Source organism: Nicotiana sylvestris, chromosome 2, assembly GCF_000393655.2.
Source record: "Nicotiana sylvestris chromosome 2, ASM39365v2, whole genome shotgun sequence".
NCBI classification, from domain to species: Eukaryota; Viridiplantae; Streptophyta; class Magnoliopsida; order Solanales; family Solanaceae; genus Nicotiana; species Nicotiana sylvestris.
The window spans coordinates 62706480-62723025 of NC_091058.1; the positions used below are offsets into that span (position 1 = coordinate 62706480).

The 16546-nt window shown below is 36.4% G+C and overlaps 2 protein-coding genes across 2 annotated transcripts; both read right to left on the reverse strand.

Moving 5' to 3' along the window:
• Positions 1-3935: 3935 nt before the first annotated feature.
• Positions 3936-4301, reverse strand: LOC138884990 (uncharacterized). Its single transcript, XM_070165871.1, has one exon. It carries the CDS (start codon positions 4299-4301, stop codon positions 3936-3938), a length of 366 nt encoding a protein of 121 aa, XP_070021972.1.
• A 1673-nt stretch (positions 4302-5974) lies between these two features.
• LOC138884991 (uncharacterized) lies at positions 5975-7087 on the reverse strand. The gene is made up of 2 exons (XM_070165872.1): positions 6378-7087; positions 5975-6227 (listed from the first exon to the last, which is right to left on the reverse strand). Exons 1-2 carry the CDS (start codon positions 7085-7087, stop codon positions 5975-5977), a joined length of 963 nt encoding a protein of 320 aa, XP_070021973.1.
• Positions 7088-16546: the final 9459 nt, after the last annotated feature.

Below are 16546 nucleotides of genomic sequence, written 5' to 3' on the forward strand. Positions count from 1 at the left end.
GGGAATTTTGTCGATGAGGCAGCAAGGAAGTACAAGAGCAAGTTTGAAGAATTTAGATAGGATTTTTGTAATTCATAGAGCATAGTTAGTTTAGATTCTTTTATCTTTGACGTGGTGTAATAAAGGAAGTCAGCAAGCAGCAACAACAACAATCGCAGTGAAATCACAGCTCCCGGTAGTCCCAGCTACCGGTCATTCCCGAACTACACTGACCTGATTCCTGTTAAGCCCAGGATATGTAGGCAACCTCTGAAGCAGGATGCGGTCAAACTTTTCAAAATTGCTTCACAACAGAATATTTGAACGGGCAAAAATCGCTCGTATTTGCTCACTTATCTTTGCCCGAAAACCTTTCGTGTTTCCGAGCAAAGAGGGGCAGCTGTGAGCACGTGATTTTTTCCATATATATGAATAATTCCCAAAAAATTCCAACAAAATAATTTTTCTTTATTTTTTACAATTTTTGTGCATTTCGGTGTCATTTCCTTGATAATTGTCGCATTTTAGTTTATATAAAATTTAAAAATATGCATTTTGCATTTAGGTTTTAGTTTATATTTTAGTATCAATTAAGGGTTAATTTGTTTAGACAAAACATGAAAAATCACAAAATTAGTTCACTTTTGCATTTTAATGATTTTTATTGTGAATTTGTCATGAAATAGTTTTTTTAAACAATTTTAGGAATTAATTAGTCTTTGTTTTGAAATAATTAGGATTTCATGTTAGTTTTACATCTTTATAATAATTAGAAAAATTATAAAAAAATTTAAAAATGAGAAAAAGGAAATAAAAGAGAAAAGAAAATAAGAGTAGGATAATCTGGGCCAATTCCGTTCTTAAAACCCCCAGCCCAAACGGATCCCAGCCCAAAATCAATACCCATTCCAACCCCAGCCCAAATCACCCCTCCTTTCCCATGACCCGACCCGTCCATCAGTCAAACCCACAGACCCCTAATCCCAAAACCCACCCCTCTGTAACTGTTCTTCTTCTTTGAAGTACACGCGAGTCAGGTCTCAAATCCGTCCCAATAAATCATCAAAATTCACGCGAGTGAGCATCAAGGCCTAACCCACGCGTCCCTCTACCTATCCTCTTGCTGTTGTTAACGGATTTTTTGAGGCCAAGATTCGTTTCTGTTCACTCGCTCGATTTTGAGAGGAGGCACGCGATTGGAAGGTCCTAGAGATGATTCGTTGGATGAATGTGAGGCATTGGATTGATTTCATTCAATCCGAGCCCCACATTCATCAGGGATTCGTTTCATAAAAGGGCTCAATTCGATTCTTTGAAAAAAAAAAAAGGTTCGGAGGTTCGATTTCTAATTTCTATTTTGGTTTTCTGATTCTCGGCGTTTGTTTGATTGATACCGAAATCTCATTGTTTTGGATTTTTTTTAGTTTCAATCCCAGAAAATACAGAAAGGATCCCAGATTTCTATTTCTCTTCGTTAGAGTATAAACAAAATGAAACAAAAATAAAAAAAGAGTTTCGATTTCTTCGCATATCGTCTCTGGTTTAATCGTGCGTGTGATGGAGTTGGTTTACAAATGGAGATCGTTTGAGAATTGCTGAGTTCGTCGCTGTCTAAATTTCTAATTGCTGCTCGCCTTTGCTATTGATTTGGCTGTGTTTCGAACCTTCTGTTATTTTACTGCTGAAAGTTTGGAGTCGAAATCGTGTAATGTCCTTCGATTCTGTTATCAAAAGAAGTTCGAAATTTCAGGTTCAATCTTCATCTCTCTGTTCTTGCGATTCTGTTTTGTTTTAGTGCTTTGAACTATGTGTTTCTGTCTCGAGTGCTATGTTTGTGCTGGGATCGAATCTCGTGTTGAATGAATTCATTCTCAGTAGTATGATGTATTTGAGTATTTTCAATTAGTAGAAGTTGATTTGAATAGTCGTCTTTCATTCCCTACATGTCTTGACGGTTATTAAAGCTTAAAGAATATTCTGAATCAAGTGTCGTCGACTTCAAATGAACAATGTGTTCATGTTTATTCCGGTTCTGTTTAGTTTAGTTTACATATGAATTGAACTCTGAAATTGTCTGCCCTGCAATTCTGGTACGAATCTGATCGTTTTGACAAATGCGTTTGATCAAAGTCAGATTTGATTCTTGGTCGTTTGAGTTAGTGAAACACGTCATTTGCTATTAGAATCAGTTTGATTAGCTATTTGATAAAGAAACTTATTATTGTTCAAATGATCCATAGTTTAGTAATGGGTTCTTTAGAGCTTGTTGTAAGTGTTTGGGTTCAGTTTGCTCGTATAAGCTCGAGACGAGTTCCATAAGCATTGTTTGATATGTCTATTTCCTTTCATCCTGTCATCCTTCCAGAATAGGATTATATTCTTTGGGTTCTTCTTTTCAGTTTTAAGTTTTGTTGATATATGCTACTGATTTAGCTAAAGACCAGCTTGAACTCGTGTTAGTTTCGCGTTAAGTGATTTTTTCAATGGTCCAGGTCTGTTTGTTTCAATTGTTTGGACTTAAAATTTAAGTTTGAGGTTCAGTTGTGTGAGTTGTTCTTCGGTGGTTCTGTTTTGCTAAGCTACAGCTTTCCTCTCGCCTTTCTTTGGCTATTCAAATTTGTCTCGAATGATGTTTAGAGGCATTTGTCTCAATCTCGAAATGTAAATGTTGTTCAGGCATCCATGTGCTATGAATTTGCTGAAATTTGTTCGTGTATACATGGTGGAGTTTGTTCTCTGATGTTTTCTGTTGTTCATGGTATGGTTTTGTTGATTTTAGTTTTAGTTTCAACGTAAAATTGGATATGGTCTACGTTAATATCGATTCATGTTTATTCACTGATGAATCCGTTTGGTATTGTTGTTTGCATATTGATTAATTTGATCCATTGGCCCACTGCATCTTAAGGTACATGAATTGCTTTTTTTTTTCTTTTCAGATATTTATTGTGTCTTCTCTGTTAGGATTAAAATGGTATGCTTGATTTTAGAGCAGCTGGTTTGTTTTTGGATCTCATTATCTGTAGCTAGAATGTTTTTACCTGTGGCTCAACTTTTTTTTACGAATTCAAAATATATAAAGGGGAATCCTGATTTGTTACCCTACAGTTTCCGTTCGTCTTATTAGTATTAATTAATACCTCGTTTCGTGCTTGCCAATGGTTAGAGGTAATAGGCTAGAGACAATCTGTTCGTAAAATGCTTGGGCAATTCCGTATGATTGGAAGTAATTTTCTTTTTAATATGGTTTCCCACCATTTCAGCTTCTATAAATCATGCTTTACGATAAATTTCAAAGCAAAAGAGAAGAACAATTCATGAACATTCATAGGCTGCTTTAATTGGGTACAACCCTTTGGGACAATTTGAGGTGTGCCATGTCGAACAGAAGGACAATTGCATGGCCCTCACTTAATTAATTTTATTCCTTTAGAAATCGAGGTGTGCCATTTAGTTGAAATTCCATGGCCCTCGCAAAGTGCAAACGCGTAGTTGCTTTAAACGCGCTCTTAATAAAATTACCTTCCTGAACTCGGGTGCGCATTGATGCGACCCAAATCCAAATCTCGATGAAGTCGAAATGTGTTGACAATCACGGGCACATTGATTGCGACGGGGTTCGAAACGCGTTTTCACGACATCGTAATTCTTTAAAATAAAAGCGGTTTACAAATAAAACGCACATAAGCTAGCAGGTATTAAAATCAGATAAAATCAAATACAATAGTTAAGCGACCGTGCTAGAACCACGGAACCCGGGAATGCCTAACACCTTCTCCCGGGTTAACAGAATTCCTTACTCGGATTTCTGGTTCGCGGACTGTTAACAGAGTCATAAATTTCCTCGGTTCGAGATACAACCGGTGACTTAGGACACCATTAATCTCTCAAGTGGCGACTCTGAATAATTAATAATTAAATCCCGTTCCGATTGTCCTTTAAATGGAAAAACTCCTTTACGCCCTTATGGGTGTAGGTGAAAAAGGAGGTGTGACACATATCATCTTGTAAGCTAATCTTGGGTTGGCTCTTCTTCGCACGTAATCCCATGCAGACTTTACTGTAAAATGTCCCCTTGTTTGAAGCATCCAGAAAGGAGTATCTAACTGTGAACTTTCAGTTGGTGGTCTAATATTCGGCACAATGTGGTGTGCCAAACCTTCAGGTAGGCTCTCAAACATTTTATCCACATTCCACATACCATTTTCAACCATATCATTGACATTATGAATATCCTCATCGATACCAAAATCTGCCGGTACTTGAAAATATAAGGCTCCTATCTTAGTCCAATTGTCGAACCAGAATAGAGCTGATCCCATTCTCAGTTTCCATTAGATTTGATGCTCAATCAAGTCCCTACATTCTAGCATTTTTCTCCACGTGTGGGATCCACCCTTCCAAGGTACAATTATTGCATTTAGTTTCTTGCAGTACTTTTGACTAATAAATGCACTCCACAAACTGGGTTTTGTCCTGAAATTCCACCACAATTTGCAGAACAGTGCCTTGGATACATCATGTAGGGACCTGAAACCTATGCCTCCCTCCTCATAAGGCATACAAAGGTTAGTCCAAGATGCCCAATGTCTAGTGCTGCCTCCCACATTGCTGCTCCAGAAAAACTTGGCAAAAATGCTATGTAATTTGTTGATCACATAACTTGGTGGATTCACTGGTGACAACATATGAATTGGGATACTCTGCAGGACATTTGCGATCAAAACCACTCTGCCTCCTACAGATAGGATTTTGCCTTTCCATGACTGCATTTTGTCCATAGCCTTGGTGATTAATCCTTGGTAATAGTCTCCCCTTCTTCTTGCATAAAAAATAGGACAGCCAAGATAGGTCATAGGGAAACATTGTCTTCGTATACCTGTAATCCTTTCCACCTTGTTAATCACCTCATTATCCGTTAAATGATGCAGGTATATGGCTAATTTGGCTTTGTTCACCAGTTGACCAGATGATGATTCATAAGCTTTCAAAACCTCCATGACAAGTCTCAATGAAGTTTCATCAGATGAGCAGAAAATGATCGTATCATCAGCGTATGATAGATGATTTATTTTTGGGCTCCATTTTGGCATTCCAAAACCACAGAAATACAGGTTAGTGTGTAGTGAATTCAATCCCCGAGAAAGTGCTTCTGATGCCAGAATGAATAGAGTTGGTGACAAAGGGTCACCCTGTTTAACTCCCCTCGATGATTTGAAGAAACCATTAGGCTGACCACTTATAAGAACAGAGTACCAATTGTTCCCAATCAAATCAAAGATCAAGCCAATAAAAGCTTCAGGAAATCCCATTTTCCTTAGTATTTTGGTCAGGAATAGCCATGATAGCCTATCATAAGCTTTTGTCATATCAAGCTTAATCACAACATTTGGACCTGCTTTTATTCTCAACTTGATATCCGTAATAATTTCTTGAGTTAACAGCACGTTCTCAACTATGCTTTTGCCCTTCACAAAACCTGCCTGTTCCTCCGAGATTATGTTTGGTAATAATTCAACCAACCTCTCATTAATAACCCTAGAGAAAATCTTGTTAACAAAGTTGCTAAGACTGATTGGTCTCATGTCCGCAAAGGTCGTAACTTCTTTTTTCTTTGGTAATAAAACTAGGTTTGTGTGCGTCACACTCTTTGGCAAATGCTAACCGCAAAAGAATGCCTTGACCATGCGGACTACATCTTCTTCAAAAATTTCCCAGCATATTTGGTAAAAGGCTCCAGTGAATCCATCCGGTCCACCAGCTGAGTCCCCATTCAACCCCATAACTGCTCTCTTCACTTATTCATTGGAAGGCAAGGCCATCAATCTTTCATGTTGATCACTATCTACCATTGAAGGTACATGATTTAGAATGTCAAAATCATTTGGAACTGCAGTCTCAGTAAATTGATCCTTGTAGAACTTTATTGCTTCTTCTGCTATTAAGTGATCTTCTTCGATCCAGTTACCAAGGCTATTCTGGATCCTTGATAATTTCAGTCTCTTCCTTCTCCCATTAACTTGAGCGTGGAGAATTTAGTGTTTCTATCGCCATCTTTGAACCATGACATGCTAGCTTTTTGTCTCCAGAATTCTTCTTCTAATGCAAGATATTTAATCATTTCAGCTTGGACCCGTTTTAATCTTTGTCTATTCATCTGTGTAGGATTGACTTCATATTGTCTTTCATGAACCAAGACCACCTCCTCAAGGCTTGCAATCTTCTGGAATATATCCCCATATGTAGCTCTGCTCCAGGTAGATAGTGCTTGTTTAAGATTCTTTAACTTGTAGTTAAAAATTCATAAAGGGTTAGCACTAAAATCAGCATTCCAATTCTCTTTTACTACATCTTTGAAGGTTTCATGCTTTGTCTAGAAGTTAAGAAATTTGAATGACTTCTTAATTGGAGGAGTTTCTATATCACATTTCAGCAGCATTGGGCAATGATCAGACCCAATTTTGGATAGGTGAGTTATCTCCAATCCAGGAAATGTCTGTTGCAATTCATTATTGCCAAAACATCTGTCCAATCTTTTAAAAATGCAGTCCTCCTCTGATCTTCCATTCCACCATGTAAATATGCTTCCTTTAAAACCCAAGTCTGTCAAATTGCAGGTATTGATGCAGTGTCTGAAGTCATCTACTTCAATGAGAGAAACTAGCAAGCCCCCATATTTATCTTCCTCATCCCATATCACATTAAAGTTGCCTCCAACTAGCCAAGGTACCGTCATATCTGATGCCATTCCATACAACGTATCCCATAGTTCTATTCTTTCAGTGCGATCACATTTGGCATAGACTAGTGTAAGGATGAGCTCAACATGTGTTTCAGAGTGCATTAATCTCAAAGTCAGCTGTTGAGTCATGTTATATAAAATAGTAACCTCAAAAATGTCATCAATAAAAGCCCAAATCTTGTGTGACACATTCACCACAGCCTGTGCCAAACCAATTCTTGCTCTATACCTCTCCATTTTGTGAGACTGTTGCATAGGCTCAAGGATTCCTATGAACTCAAAATGATGTTTTCTATGCATTGTAATCAGCCTTTCAAATGCTTGCATTGTGTTTACTGACCTGACATTCCATATAATGGCATCCATTAAATGTTTTGGGATTTGGACAGTGTTCTCGTTGTTTGTACTCCACTAATTGGGACAGTAGAAGTCTCTTTTGACTGTTTCTTTTTTCGCTTTGCTGCAGATTTTACTTGTTCAATTAGTCTTGGCGACAGATCTCCCTGCTTGGCAACATTAAGGAAATTTTGTATAGTGGATTCCTCATCCATGTCTCCACCTTTACGTTCTGCGTTGTTAACTTGATCATGTGCTTCTACTTCTTCTTTTGATGTAACAATATCCTCTGCCTGGTTGATAAGTTCAGCATCTTTTGCAGCATGTTCATTGGTCAACAACATTGTATTGTTCAGTGGAACGTTACTTCCTGCTACATCCTGCACGGTGCTTAATGGAACAGTACTTCTTGCATAAAACTGCACTGTCATAGTTCGGTTCTTGTCTGCATTCTTGTCTTGTTTCTTGTCTGCATTTTCAGCTTCTTTCAAGACTTTACTAACAACATTATGTGAAGTCCCTCCTGGATCTATAGTATTAATGTTCCCCTCTTTTGTCTTTTCTGTTGCTGCATTTGTGCATTCGCTGATGCTTTGAATATTGATTGCATTGACATTACAATTAAAACTTTGATCCTCATCTTCCACTTCATTTCCTCCAAATTCTTCATTACTATGCATTGTATCTGGAATCTAACCATCTGCTAGGTCTTCCTCTATTTGGTTTAGCCATAGTCTCCCTCCTGCCCATTTTTCTTTTTCATTGGTCATGAATTTCTCAAAATCTGTATCTTCAACAAATTCATTTTCTTTGTTGTTTGCTAATTGTTGTTCAACTTTGGTGTCCTTTGAAGGAATGTCTTGACATGAAGTATTGACTTGAACAACATTATTTTTGAATGCTTTTTGGAACCAAAGGGCAGTTGACTCATTGTGAAAATGCTGCTCATTCCCAAAATCTTTTTGTACACAATGAGTTGTTGCTTCCCTATTTGCTGCATGATTTTTTATTGCTGTAGGATTGAAAGTAGGTGCTGCAGGGTTCAGTTTCTTGGGTTGTGTCTTGGATGATTGTTTCCTATATGAGCTAGGAGAAGTTACCTTTTGTACTATTTGTCTAGTTGAAAAATCAAATTCCTGCTCCTCAGACTCATTCTCTACACCTACCATGGAATTATTTTGCTGAATGTTGTTGCTTGTGGTTTTTTGAACTGGAGTTTCTTCCACAGTTGCCAATTGGTAACCTTCATTGATCTCACCATTTTCAATTTCTAGCACTACAAATTGGTTGGTTGTTTGTATTTGTTTTGTCACAGCTGTATTGTTAAGAAGAACTATTTCTTTCCCTTCTGCATTAGTACCTTCAGATTGTTTGCCTTTGTTTAGTCCCCTATTGTCTCGAACTTCCTTCCATCGAGGACATGCATTACCAACTACCTTACCACTAGTAAGGATCATCAAAGGAGCATCATTTTTTGCCGGTTTCTTAGTGCCTTGTTTCACATTTTCGACATTTTCCTGCTGCTGGACATTTTTGCTTTCCCTTAAATCAGGATTAATTCTCCAATATTCAAGCATGTCATGGACTTGTAACTTGCACTCTTTACAGTACTTTGGAAAATAATCATAGTTAATGGTTACCCATTCAGTTCTAACATCCCCATTTACTTCATTGACAATGTCCATCCGAACGTTCTTGGGGAGGTCAGCTAGCAGATCCACCAACACTTTAACACGAGCACAACTAGGTCTAGTTCTCTTGACAGTAGCCAAATCCAAGTGAAGGGGTTTACCTACAACAGAAGCTAGAGAGAACAAGCATTCTCTGACAAAATAGGTAGGCAGCAAATTAGGGAATGAAATCCAAGCCATTACCTTAGGTGTCTCCTCTCCAACTTTAAATTTTGCATCATAGATCAAAGTTCTTAGTTGAAATTCATCCCCATGCTTATCCTTAACATAGTACACACCTTTTGACGAGAAATATACGTAATCTTGCCATAATGAAAATTGAATCAAAATGTGCCTGTCACGAAGATATCCAATGTTGCAATCAGCTTTGATACCACATTGCATAGGAACAATTCGACGTATTTCATTGATTTCTGGCCATCCGTATGAAAATTTGCACACATCTGCCTGTTGCAGTCCTTCAATATAGTTCATACATTCAACTTCTGATTCTGTAAAGCATACTGTTGGTTGTCCTTGAAAGAGTTGGGCTTGTCTGGGGGGATTGGATAAACTACTGCTGCTCGATCTTGCATTGTCGAAGTACTAGTCGTGGGTTTTACAGCATTTGCATAATCCATAGTTTTTGGAACTTTTATTGTTGTCTCGTGCATGGCTGGGTGATGTTAAGGGGAGGCTGGGGAGGTGTCCCAGCGTTTGCGGGTAGCTGGCCACTGGCCATAGTGGCCATGGCAACACTCCGTGAAGGATCTTCCAACTGTAAAGTTTTTTTTAAAAACTTGAGACAACATAGATCAAAACTCTTTCGCGTCAACACTCTCTTTCACCTATGAAAACTCTTTTCCACGTTAATACTTATGACAAGAAAAGCACAATTTTTGCTAATTTGATGCTACAGTAACTCTTCAAAGCAAAATAAGATCTGTTTTTAATCTGTTGTTGATTTAGCTTCAGAACTTAGAATCACCCTTAAAAACAAACCATCCAAGCTTCACGTTAAATAAGCAGTAGCTATCGCTGGCAGAAATGTTGAAATTGGCTAATGGGAGGTTGTTGCTACAGTAACTCTTAAAAGTAAAATTAAAATCTATTTTGAATGGGGATAGATTTTAGGAAAAAATCAAAAGGAGGTTGTTCACAATGAGAAGGGTGTTCTTTTGGTACCAATATTGTGATCTTACCTTGCCGGATTCCGGAATTATGGCCGATGAATAGTGACAGGATCACTATTCATGGGATTACAAAGTCTCTGCTCCGGATTAAACTTTGAAATTTAAAGTTTTACTGAGGTTTGATTGGTATGGGAACTTTGACGATGGATTTCCTTGGCTGTCTTCTTGAAGGATAAAAGTTGAAGAAGAAAAAAAAAAGGTGTCTTTTATTTTGTTTTATTTTCTTAGGTAATGTAACAATTTCTCCCTGGTTTTCTTTGTTCTGCGGTTCTTTTTTAGGGATTTTTGCTTGAACTGGGCATAGTTAGTTCTTCTTTTATTAGGAATAGAGAAGTCTTGTGTTACGATATTAAATGGAGATAACTGCTCTTAACTTTGTCGTACCTTGAGAATAGTGAGTTGTTTAGTTGTGACGCCTAGGCTCAGTTCTTGACTCATATATTATAGTGCCTTAATTTGTTTTATTTTAACATTGCTTAACTGCTTTGACTAGAGAGTCAGGATAGATCCAATCCTAAGTGAGTTATATGTCAATGTGTATGTGAGGTTGTTGTGATATTATGTGCATGTCAGTTGATGCCTAGAACTTACCCCATGTGTTTGCAAAGCGAAATAATAGTCTTGTTCATTATAGGAAGTGATATAGGCATTTCTTTGTTTAGCCAATTATATGTCTGTGACCCGCCTAATTGTTGTGTATCCTAGTTAACCCTTTTAAGCCTGTAATCTTACTTCTTTGGCAACCACACTACAATCCTGATCCATTTAATTTGAATTGGCTATCTGCTTGAACCTTTTACCTCATTTGAGCACCTAAAATTTTTATGAGCATGTGAAAGCTAAAGTTGAGGTATGGTCGGGTTTTTGAGTGAAACTATTGAAAAGGGATAAAGGTGCATTACTGGAAAAATTGTGAAAGCCACTTGTAGGGAATTGAAAGAAAAAAAAAAGAGTGAGTGTTCTTGAAAATAAAAAAAATCAAAACATAAAAAAATGGATTCCATACTAGTGGTAGTTCTCATCTTGTTTGTGCTTAAAGATATTGGGAGCTTGATGCTATTATGTATGAAGGTTGGGGTTTGGTTCAACACAAGTGTGGTGTTTAAATTATGAAATTGTATATATTAAAGTGTTTAGGGAGGAATAGTTACTATATCCAAATGTATCCTACCCATCTTGCGGCCTACATTACAACCAAAATAAAGTCCTATTTGATCCTTGACTGAATGAGCACAAATTAGTAGATTACTACACTTCGGGCAATCCTATGGTACGTTTTTTGTGGCGCATGAATTTTATTTCTGAGCGTGAGTGAATTCTTTTTATCTTGAGTTCCTATTTGTTCTTGAATTTTATTGTGTGTGGAACTACTCTCGATCTTTAGTGTGAGGACACATTATTTGTGAAGGTAAGGTGATACCTTTAGCCTCTATGTTAGAGAAAGTGAGCGAAATTTTGAAAAATACGTGGTTCATTTAAGTTGAGTCTTTGAGGCTAGGATGTTATGATATGGTGCTTAGTCTGCTTTAAATATTCTTGGCATGATGCGTTAAGGAAGTTGTCTCATAAGAAGGTCGTCTCTATGTGAAGTGCAGTTTGATTGCTCGAGGACGAGCAATGGTTCAAGTGTCGGGTGTTGATGCTAGGCTAGAAACCCATATTTTAGTCAAAATTTACACTATAATCACTGCATTTTACTTGTGGTTGAGCTTAAATAATGGTAATTTGTGCTTATTACATGTTTTATGCCTTGTAGGAAATGATTCCGAGCTATTAAGATAGTTTGAAGCTAATTTGAGCAAGTTGGAGCTTTGAAGTCTGAGTAAAAGCCCAAAAATTAAGCCGTGATCACATTTGGGAGTCGAGAACCAAGTCTGGATGTAAAAAAGTGAGAAAACAAAATTACTCTAAGAAAACTACACTACTGCCCCGCTCCATGCGCAGTGGGGCACTAGTGCAAAATTCTTGCAAGGTAAGAAAATAGGCCTTTGAACTTTCTCACTAATGCGGCACATAGTACGTCGCCCGGTGCACCGCGGTAGGGTATTTTCTCATCCAACTTTTTTTACATCAGCTTGGAAAGGATAGTTTCATCCGGGCTCGTTCCTACATGGTATAAATACATCAAAAACACAAATTTTAAAGGACTTTTGACCTTGGAAACTTTGGGAGAGCATTGGAGGCTACAAGACACAGGATTTCGTCATATTTCCATCACTTCAATACAAGAGTTTGGATTATAATGTTAGATTGATATTTTCTTATTCTTTAATTATATTTGTGTGATTTCTCCATGATTATGGAGTAGTTTCTTTTAGGGCTTGACGGGTATGGTATTTTGATAAATATTTATGGATTCTAACTCTAGTTCTTTGCTTGAATTCATTTATGGAGCTTTGAATTGTTGCAACTTTATTCACGGATCATTTAATCAAAAGAGGAATATTTTGGTGATTATCTTTACATTATTTTGTTTGATTTAACTCATTTATTCTCTTAAGTAATCGAAAGCGCTTGTTGAATTGTTGATTAAATCAAGTTAGGAGAATATTCAAGAGGCGTTTTCCTAAAGACTAATCTACTAACGCGTGCGTGCATACTTTCACAGTGCTTACATTAATTCAACTCGTAGAGTTAAGACTTAATCGAGAGAGGAGTCTTGACTACACGTTTGAACTAATCATCGAGTGAATTCGTAAGAATAATTAGAACGTTAAAGTGAATTAAACTAGAGTTAAATCCCAAATAGCTATCTTGCACCTATCTTGTCAAACCCTTATTCCTCACATTGATAAGAAATCAACTCTGCTAATCTCTAGTTCTTTGCAGTCAATTGTTTTACTTTAGTAGTTAATCGTAGTTCGTAATCAATCCAAATCAAGTTTTGATCATCCTGAATAGCAGTTAAACCAGAAATTACTAGAGCATTATTTAAATTCAATTCCCATGGAGACAATAATTAAACTATACTATCTTTAACTAGCGAGCATCAATTTCATGTTATTTTTTGCACTCGTCAGCTACACGAACCAAATTGAAGAGCCAGTTCCATAAAAAGTTTTATGTGTATGTCTTTCTTTCTAGTTCAAAGTGTAGTAGGCATTTTGAATTGTATCTTTCAACTTTCTTAGAAGCAAATTGTACTAAGTAGTGGAGTTGTATCATTCAAGTTAGAGTTAACTTGAAGTAGTCGCAACAACATGTGGTGTGTTGCTACAAGGTTAGAGTTCATCCTTAGGTTTGCAAAAAGTTGTAAAGTCAAGTTGTATCTTTCAAGTTAGAATTAACTTGAAGTAGTCACAACAACTGTGATATGTTGCTATAAGGATTAGAGTTAATCCTTAGGTTTGCAAGAGGTTGTAAACTTTGTTGTTAGCTCAGAGCTGTAGTGAAGTGTTTGGGAAAGTTCTACAGGGTAGTAGGTCATGGTTTTTTCACCTTTTGAGCCGGGTGTTTTTCACGTAAAAATCCTTATATTCTTTACTTTCTTTATTATTTATTCCACAAATGTAGTGTAAGGAACACATAGAAGGACCGAGTCCTTCGATAATCTAGTGCACACGAAAATTAAACACCATACAAATCACCCCCTCTTGTATGGTATTGAATTATAAATCATCAATTTCTATCAGAGAACATTATCCTCAAAGAGAAAAATACTTTAGGAAAAGATCAAGATGAGTTCACTATCTAAAAACTGTAACGAGCAATTCACCACTATACCCCTATCCAATGATCGCTATTATTCTTTATAGAAGGAGAAGAGAAGAGATCACTTGCATATGACTGATGGATGCTTCAAATATAGTAAAAAAGAACCACATAATCAAGAACTATCATATGTGAAAAGTCGATTAGAAAAATGAGAGATTTAAAATAAGAAACATGAAGAAAGAACAAGTTCATGATAAAAAGAACTACAACAAAGGGTCATCCAAAGTGATGGTTGTTGCTTGGGAAAATAGTTTAGATGAGGACACTAAGTCACTAATTATGATAATGATGCTAAGCGAGCTCTTATAGCAATTAAAGAGTCTGAAGATGAACCTGATAAAAAATATGAGATAAGTTTTATAGACCAAAAGGATAAAATTAAATTTCTTTCTAAAGATAGACTATCAAAATTATTGTTAACTTTAATTGATGAATTTAAGAATATAAATTCTGAAAAAGAACAATTGTCAAAAGAGTAACTTTTTAAAAGCAAAGTGCAAAAACATGGAAATTAGAGCTCGTGAAACTGAAAAAGAAAATACTATTTTGAAGAACCAGGTTCATGCACTTGATATACCTGTTTTAGAACTTAGATCTGAAAATCTGAAATTGGCTAGTGACACACAACTCACGCTAGAGGGAGATTTAGGAAAGGTGAAATTGGGTTATATAAAAGGGATAAACAAGTAAGAGCTTTGAAAGAGGACTTCACTAAGATTAAGCATCGACTATATAGAACATGTAAATGGAACATCTCCTCTGATGCACTTTCATAGCTATAAGAATATTAAGTAGCAACAGAAGGGGACTTGGCTTTGGGAACTCTACACCTAAATGGGATCCCAAAAGCAAGTACCTCACACTTTCTGAGAATAAGCTTTTCACTCACTGTCTCCAAGGACTTGGTGATATGGCTGCCTAACATTATGCTCAAGGAAGATAAAGTTTGTGAGTCTTGTGCAAGGGGGAAGCATGTAAAGTTTTTTTTTTCAAAAGTAAAACAATGGTGAGTACTACTAGATATATGGAACTGGTCCATATGGATCTGTGTGGACCAATGAGGACAATGAGCAGATGTGGTAAGAGATATGTTATGGTGTTTGTTGATGATTACTGTAGATTTACTTGAAAACTGTTTTAACATCTAAAGATGAAGCATTTGACATGTTCACTTCATTTGTTAGAAAAATTCATAAACAACTAGGTATTGAGTTTAAGAATGCACAACAAAATAGATCATAATTTTTTTTGCTCATAGAACTCCACAACAAAATAAATTAGTTGAAAGAAAGAATAAGACTTGGAGGAAATGGCTAAGACTATGTTACTTTCTAGCAAATTGTCTCATAGCTTATGAGCAGAAGTTGTGAACACTGCATGCTAAATCGTAAATAGATGCATGACTAGACCTCTTATTGAGAAAACTTCATATGAGTTACTAAAGGGAGTAATCCAAATATATCACATCTTAGGGCATTTGGATACAAATGCTTTGTTCATAACAATTAAAAAGACTCCCTATGAAAGTTTGATCTCAGAAATGATGAGGGAGTATTCTTGCAATATTCTTCACATAGTGAAGCCCATGAGATATACAATAAAGGAACTATGTGTGTAAAAAAGTGTGCATATTATCATTGATGAAACTAACATTCTTACTGAGAGGTAGGAACAAGATTGAGCTGACAAGAAATTCAAATGGTGAAACCGATGTTTGGCCTGGAGCTGTATCATATGAAGGACCATGTGATTATTACACCTTACGTTTTTTGTACGTGAAAGTATGCCATAAGTAAACTGATGAAAGTCCGAAAACGAGATATTACATTCCGCATTTTCGTACGTTAAAGCGTCGTCATGCGTTAAAGCTTCATCGTAAGTTAATCGACATAAGTTCGGGAATGAGATTCATTTTGGGATTATAAGTATTACTCTATTTCAAATAAGTGGTAAGTTAATTCGTGAATATAAGAGGGCAAGTGAATCAAAGAAACTGAGTTCAGTCGAATTTTGGCAATTTGGGGATAAAATACAGTCCAAGATATAATACCCGTATTTATAGACTAGTGACATACAATGTACCACATGACCATGAGAGAAAGGAGTATAAAGTGAGTAATATTTTAAATAATTTGAGAAAATTCTTAATTATGTGAATAATTGGTTAATTATCGGTCAGTGGGAGATTAATAAGATAACAAAAAAAATTAATAAATTGTGATTGGGATAAGGCCAAAAAGTCCAAAACGTGGCTGCCAAGGGACTAAGTAAGAAGTGACTCTTAAGTCACAATTCAAGGTGTCAAAATTAATATGTTTAGTTCGCTTAGTCACCATACGAGGTGGGGCCCACAAGTCATAGTGTTATAAAATCTTTCCTATATTATTAAGTGAGATACACATATTTGCTAGGTAACTGATGGATTCTAAATAAGCTAATATGAAGCCTTATAATGATACGCAACATGAGATATGATTTTAAGAGAGCACGGCACAATCTTTCTCAAGAATATCATATGAATGTTTCCCTACTTCGATCCACCGTTATGTGTGTTGAAATTGACGTGTGTTTGAGGAATTGTCAAAGAGAATTGGATCAGGTATGTTAAGGCTATCCCTTCTTTCTTTTGGCATGATCCATACGATAAAAATGAAACGTGCAAATGCACAATTTCCATACATGACTCTATTCATAGAAATATTAGAGATGTTTATGTTTTTGATTCCCCATGTGTTATATTATTCTATCATCTATTCACGGGTCTAAAAAAATACATAAGTTTGAAAAGTTTACTTCATGATATTATTCAAAGACAACGGTCTTATGACATTCCAAGAAATTTTATTGACGTACTTCTCATGCATTACATTCATGTACATTGACCCATGACCAGATGGCGTTATATACGCCTA

Bases quoted from the DNA above. Each gene is read 5' to 3' on its own strand.
- LOC138884990 (XM_070165871.1), bottom strand. From the start codon at position 4,301: ATGGGATCAGCTCTATTCTGGTTCGACAATTGGACTAAGATAGGAGCC.
- LOC138884991 (XM_070165872.1), bottom strand. From the start codon at position 7,087: ATGGATGCCATTATATGGAATGTCAGGTCAGTAAACACAATGCAAGCA. The intron at 6,228-6,377 runs GTCATTCAAATT...TACCTGGAGCAG, and splicing joins GAAACTCCTCCAATTAAGAA to AGCTACATATGGGGATATAT.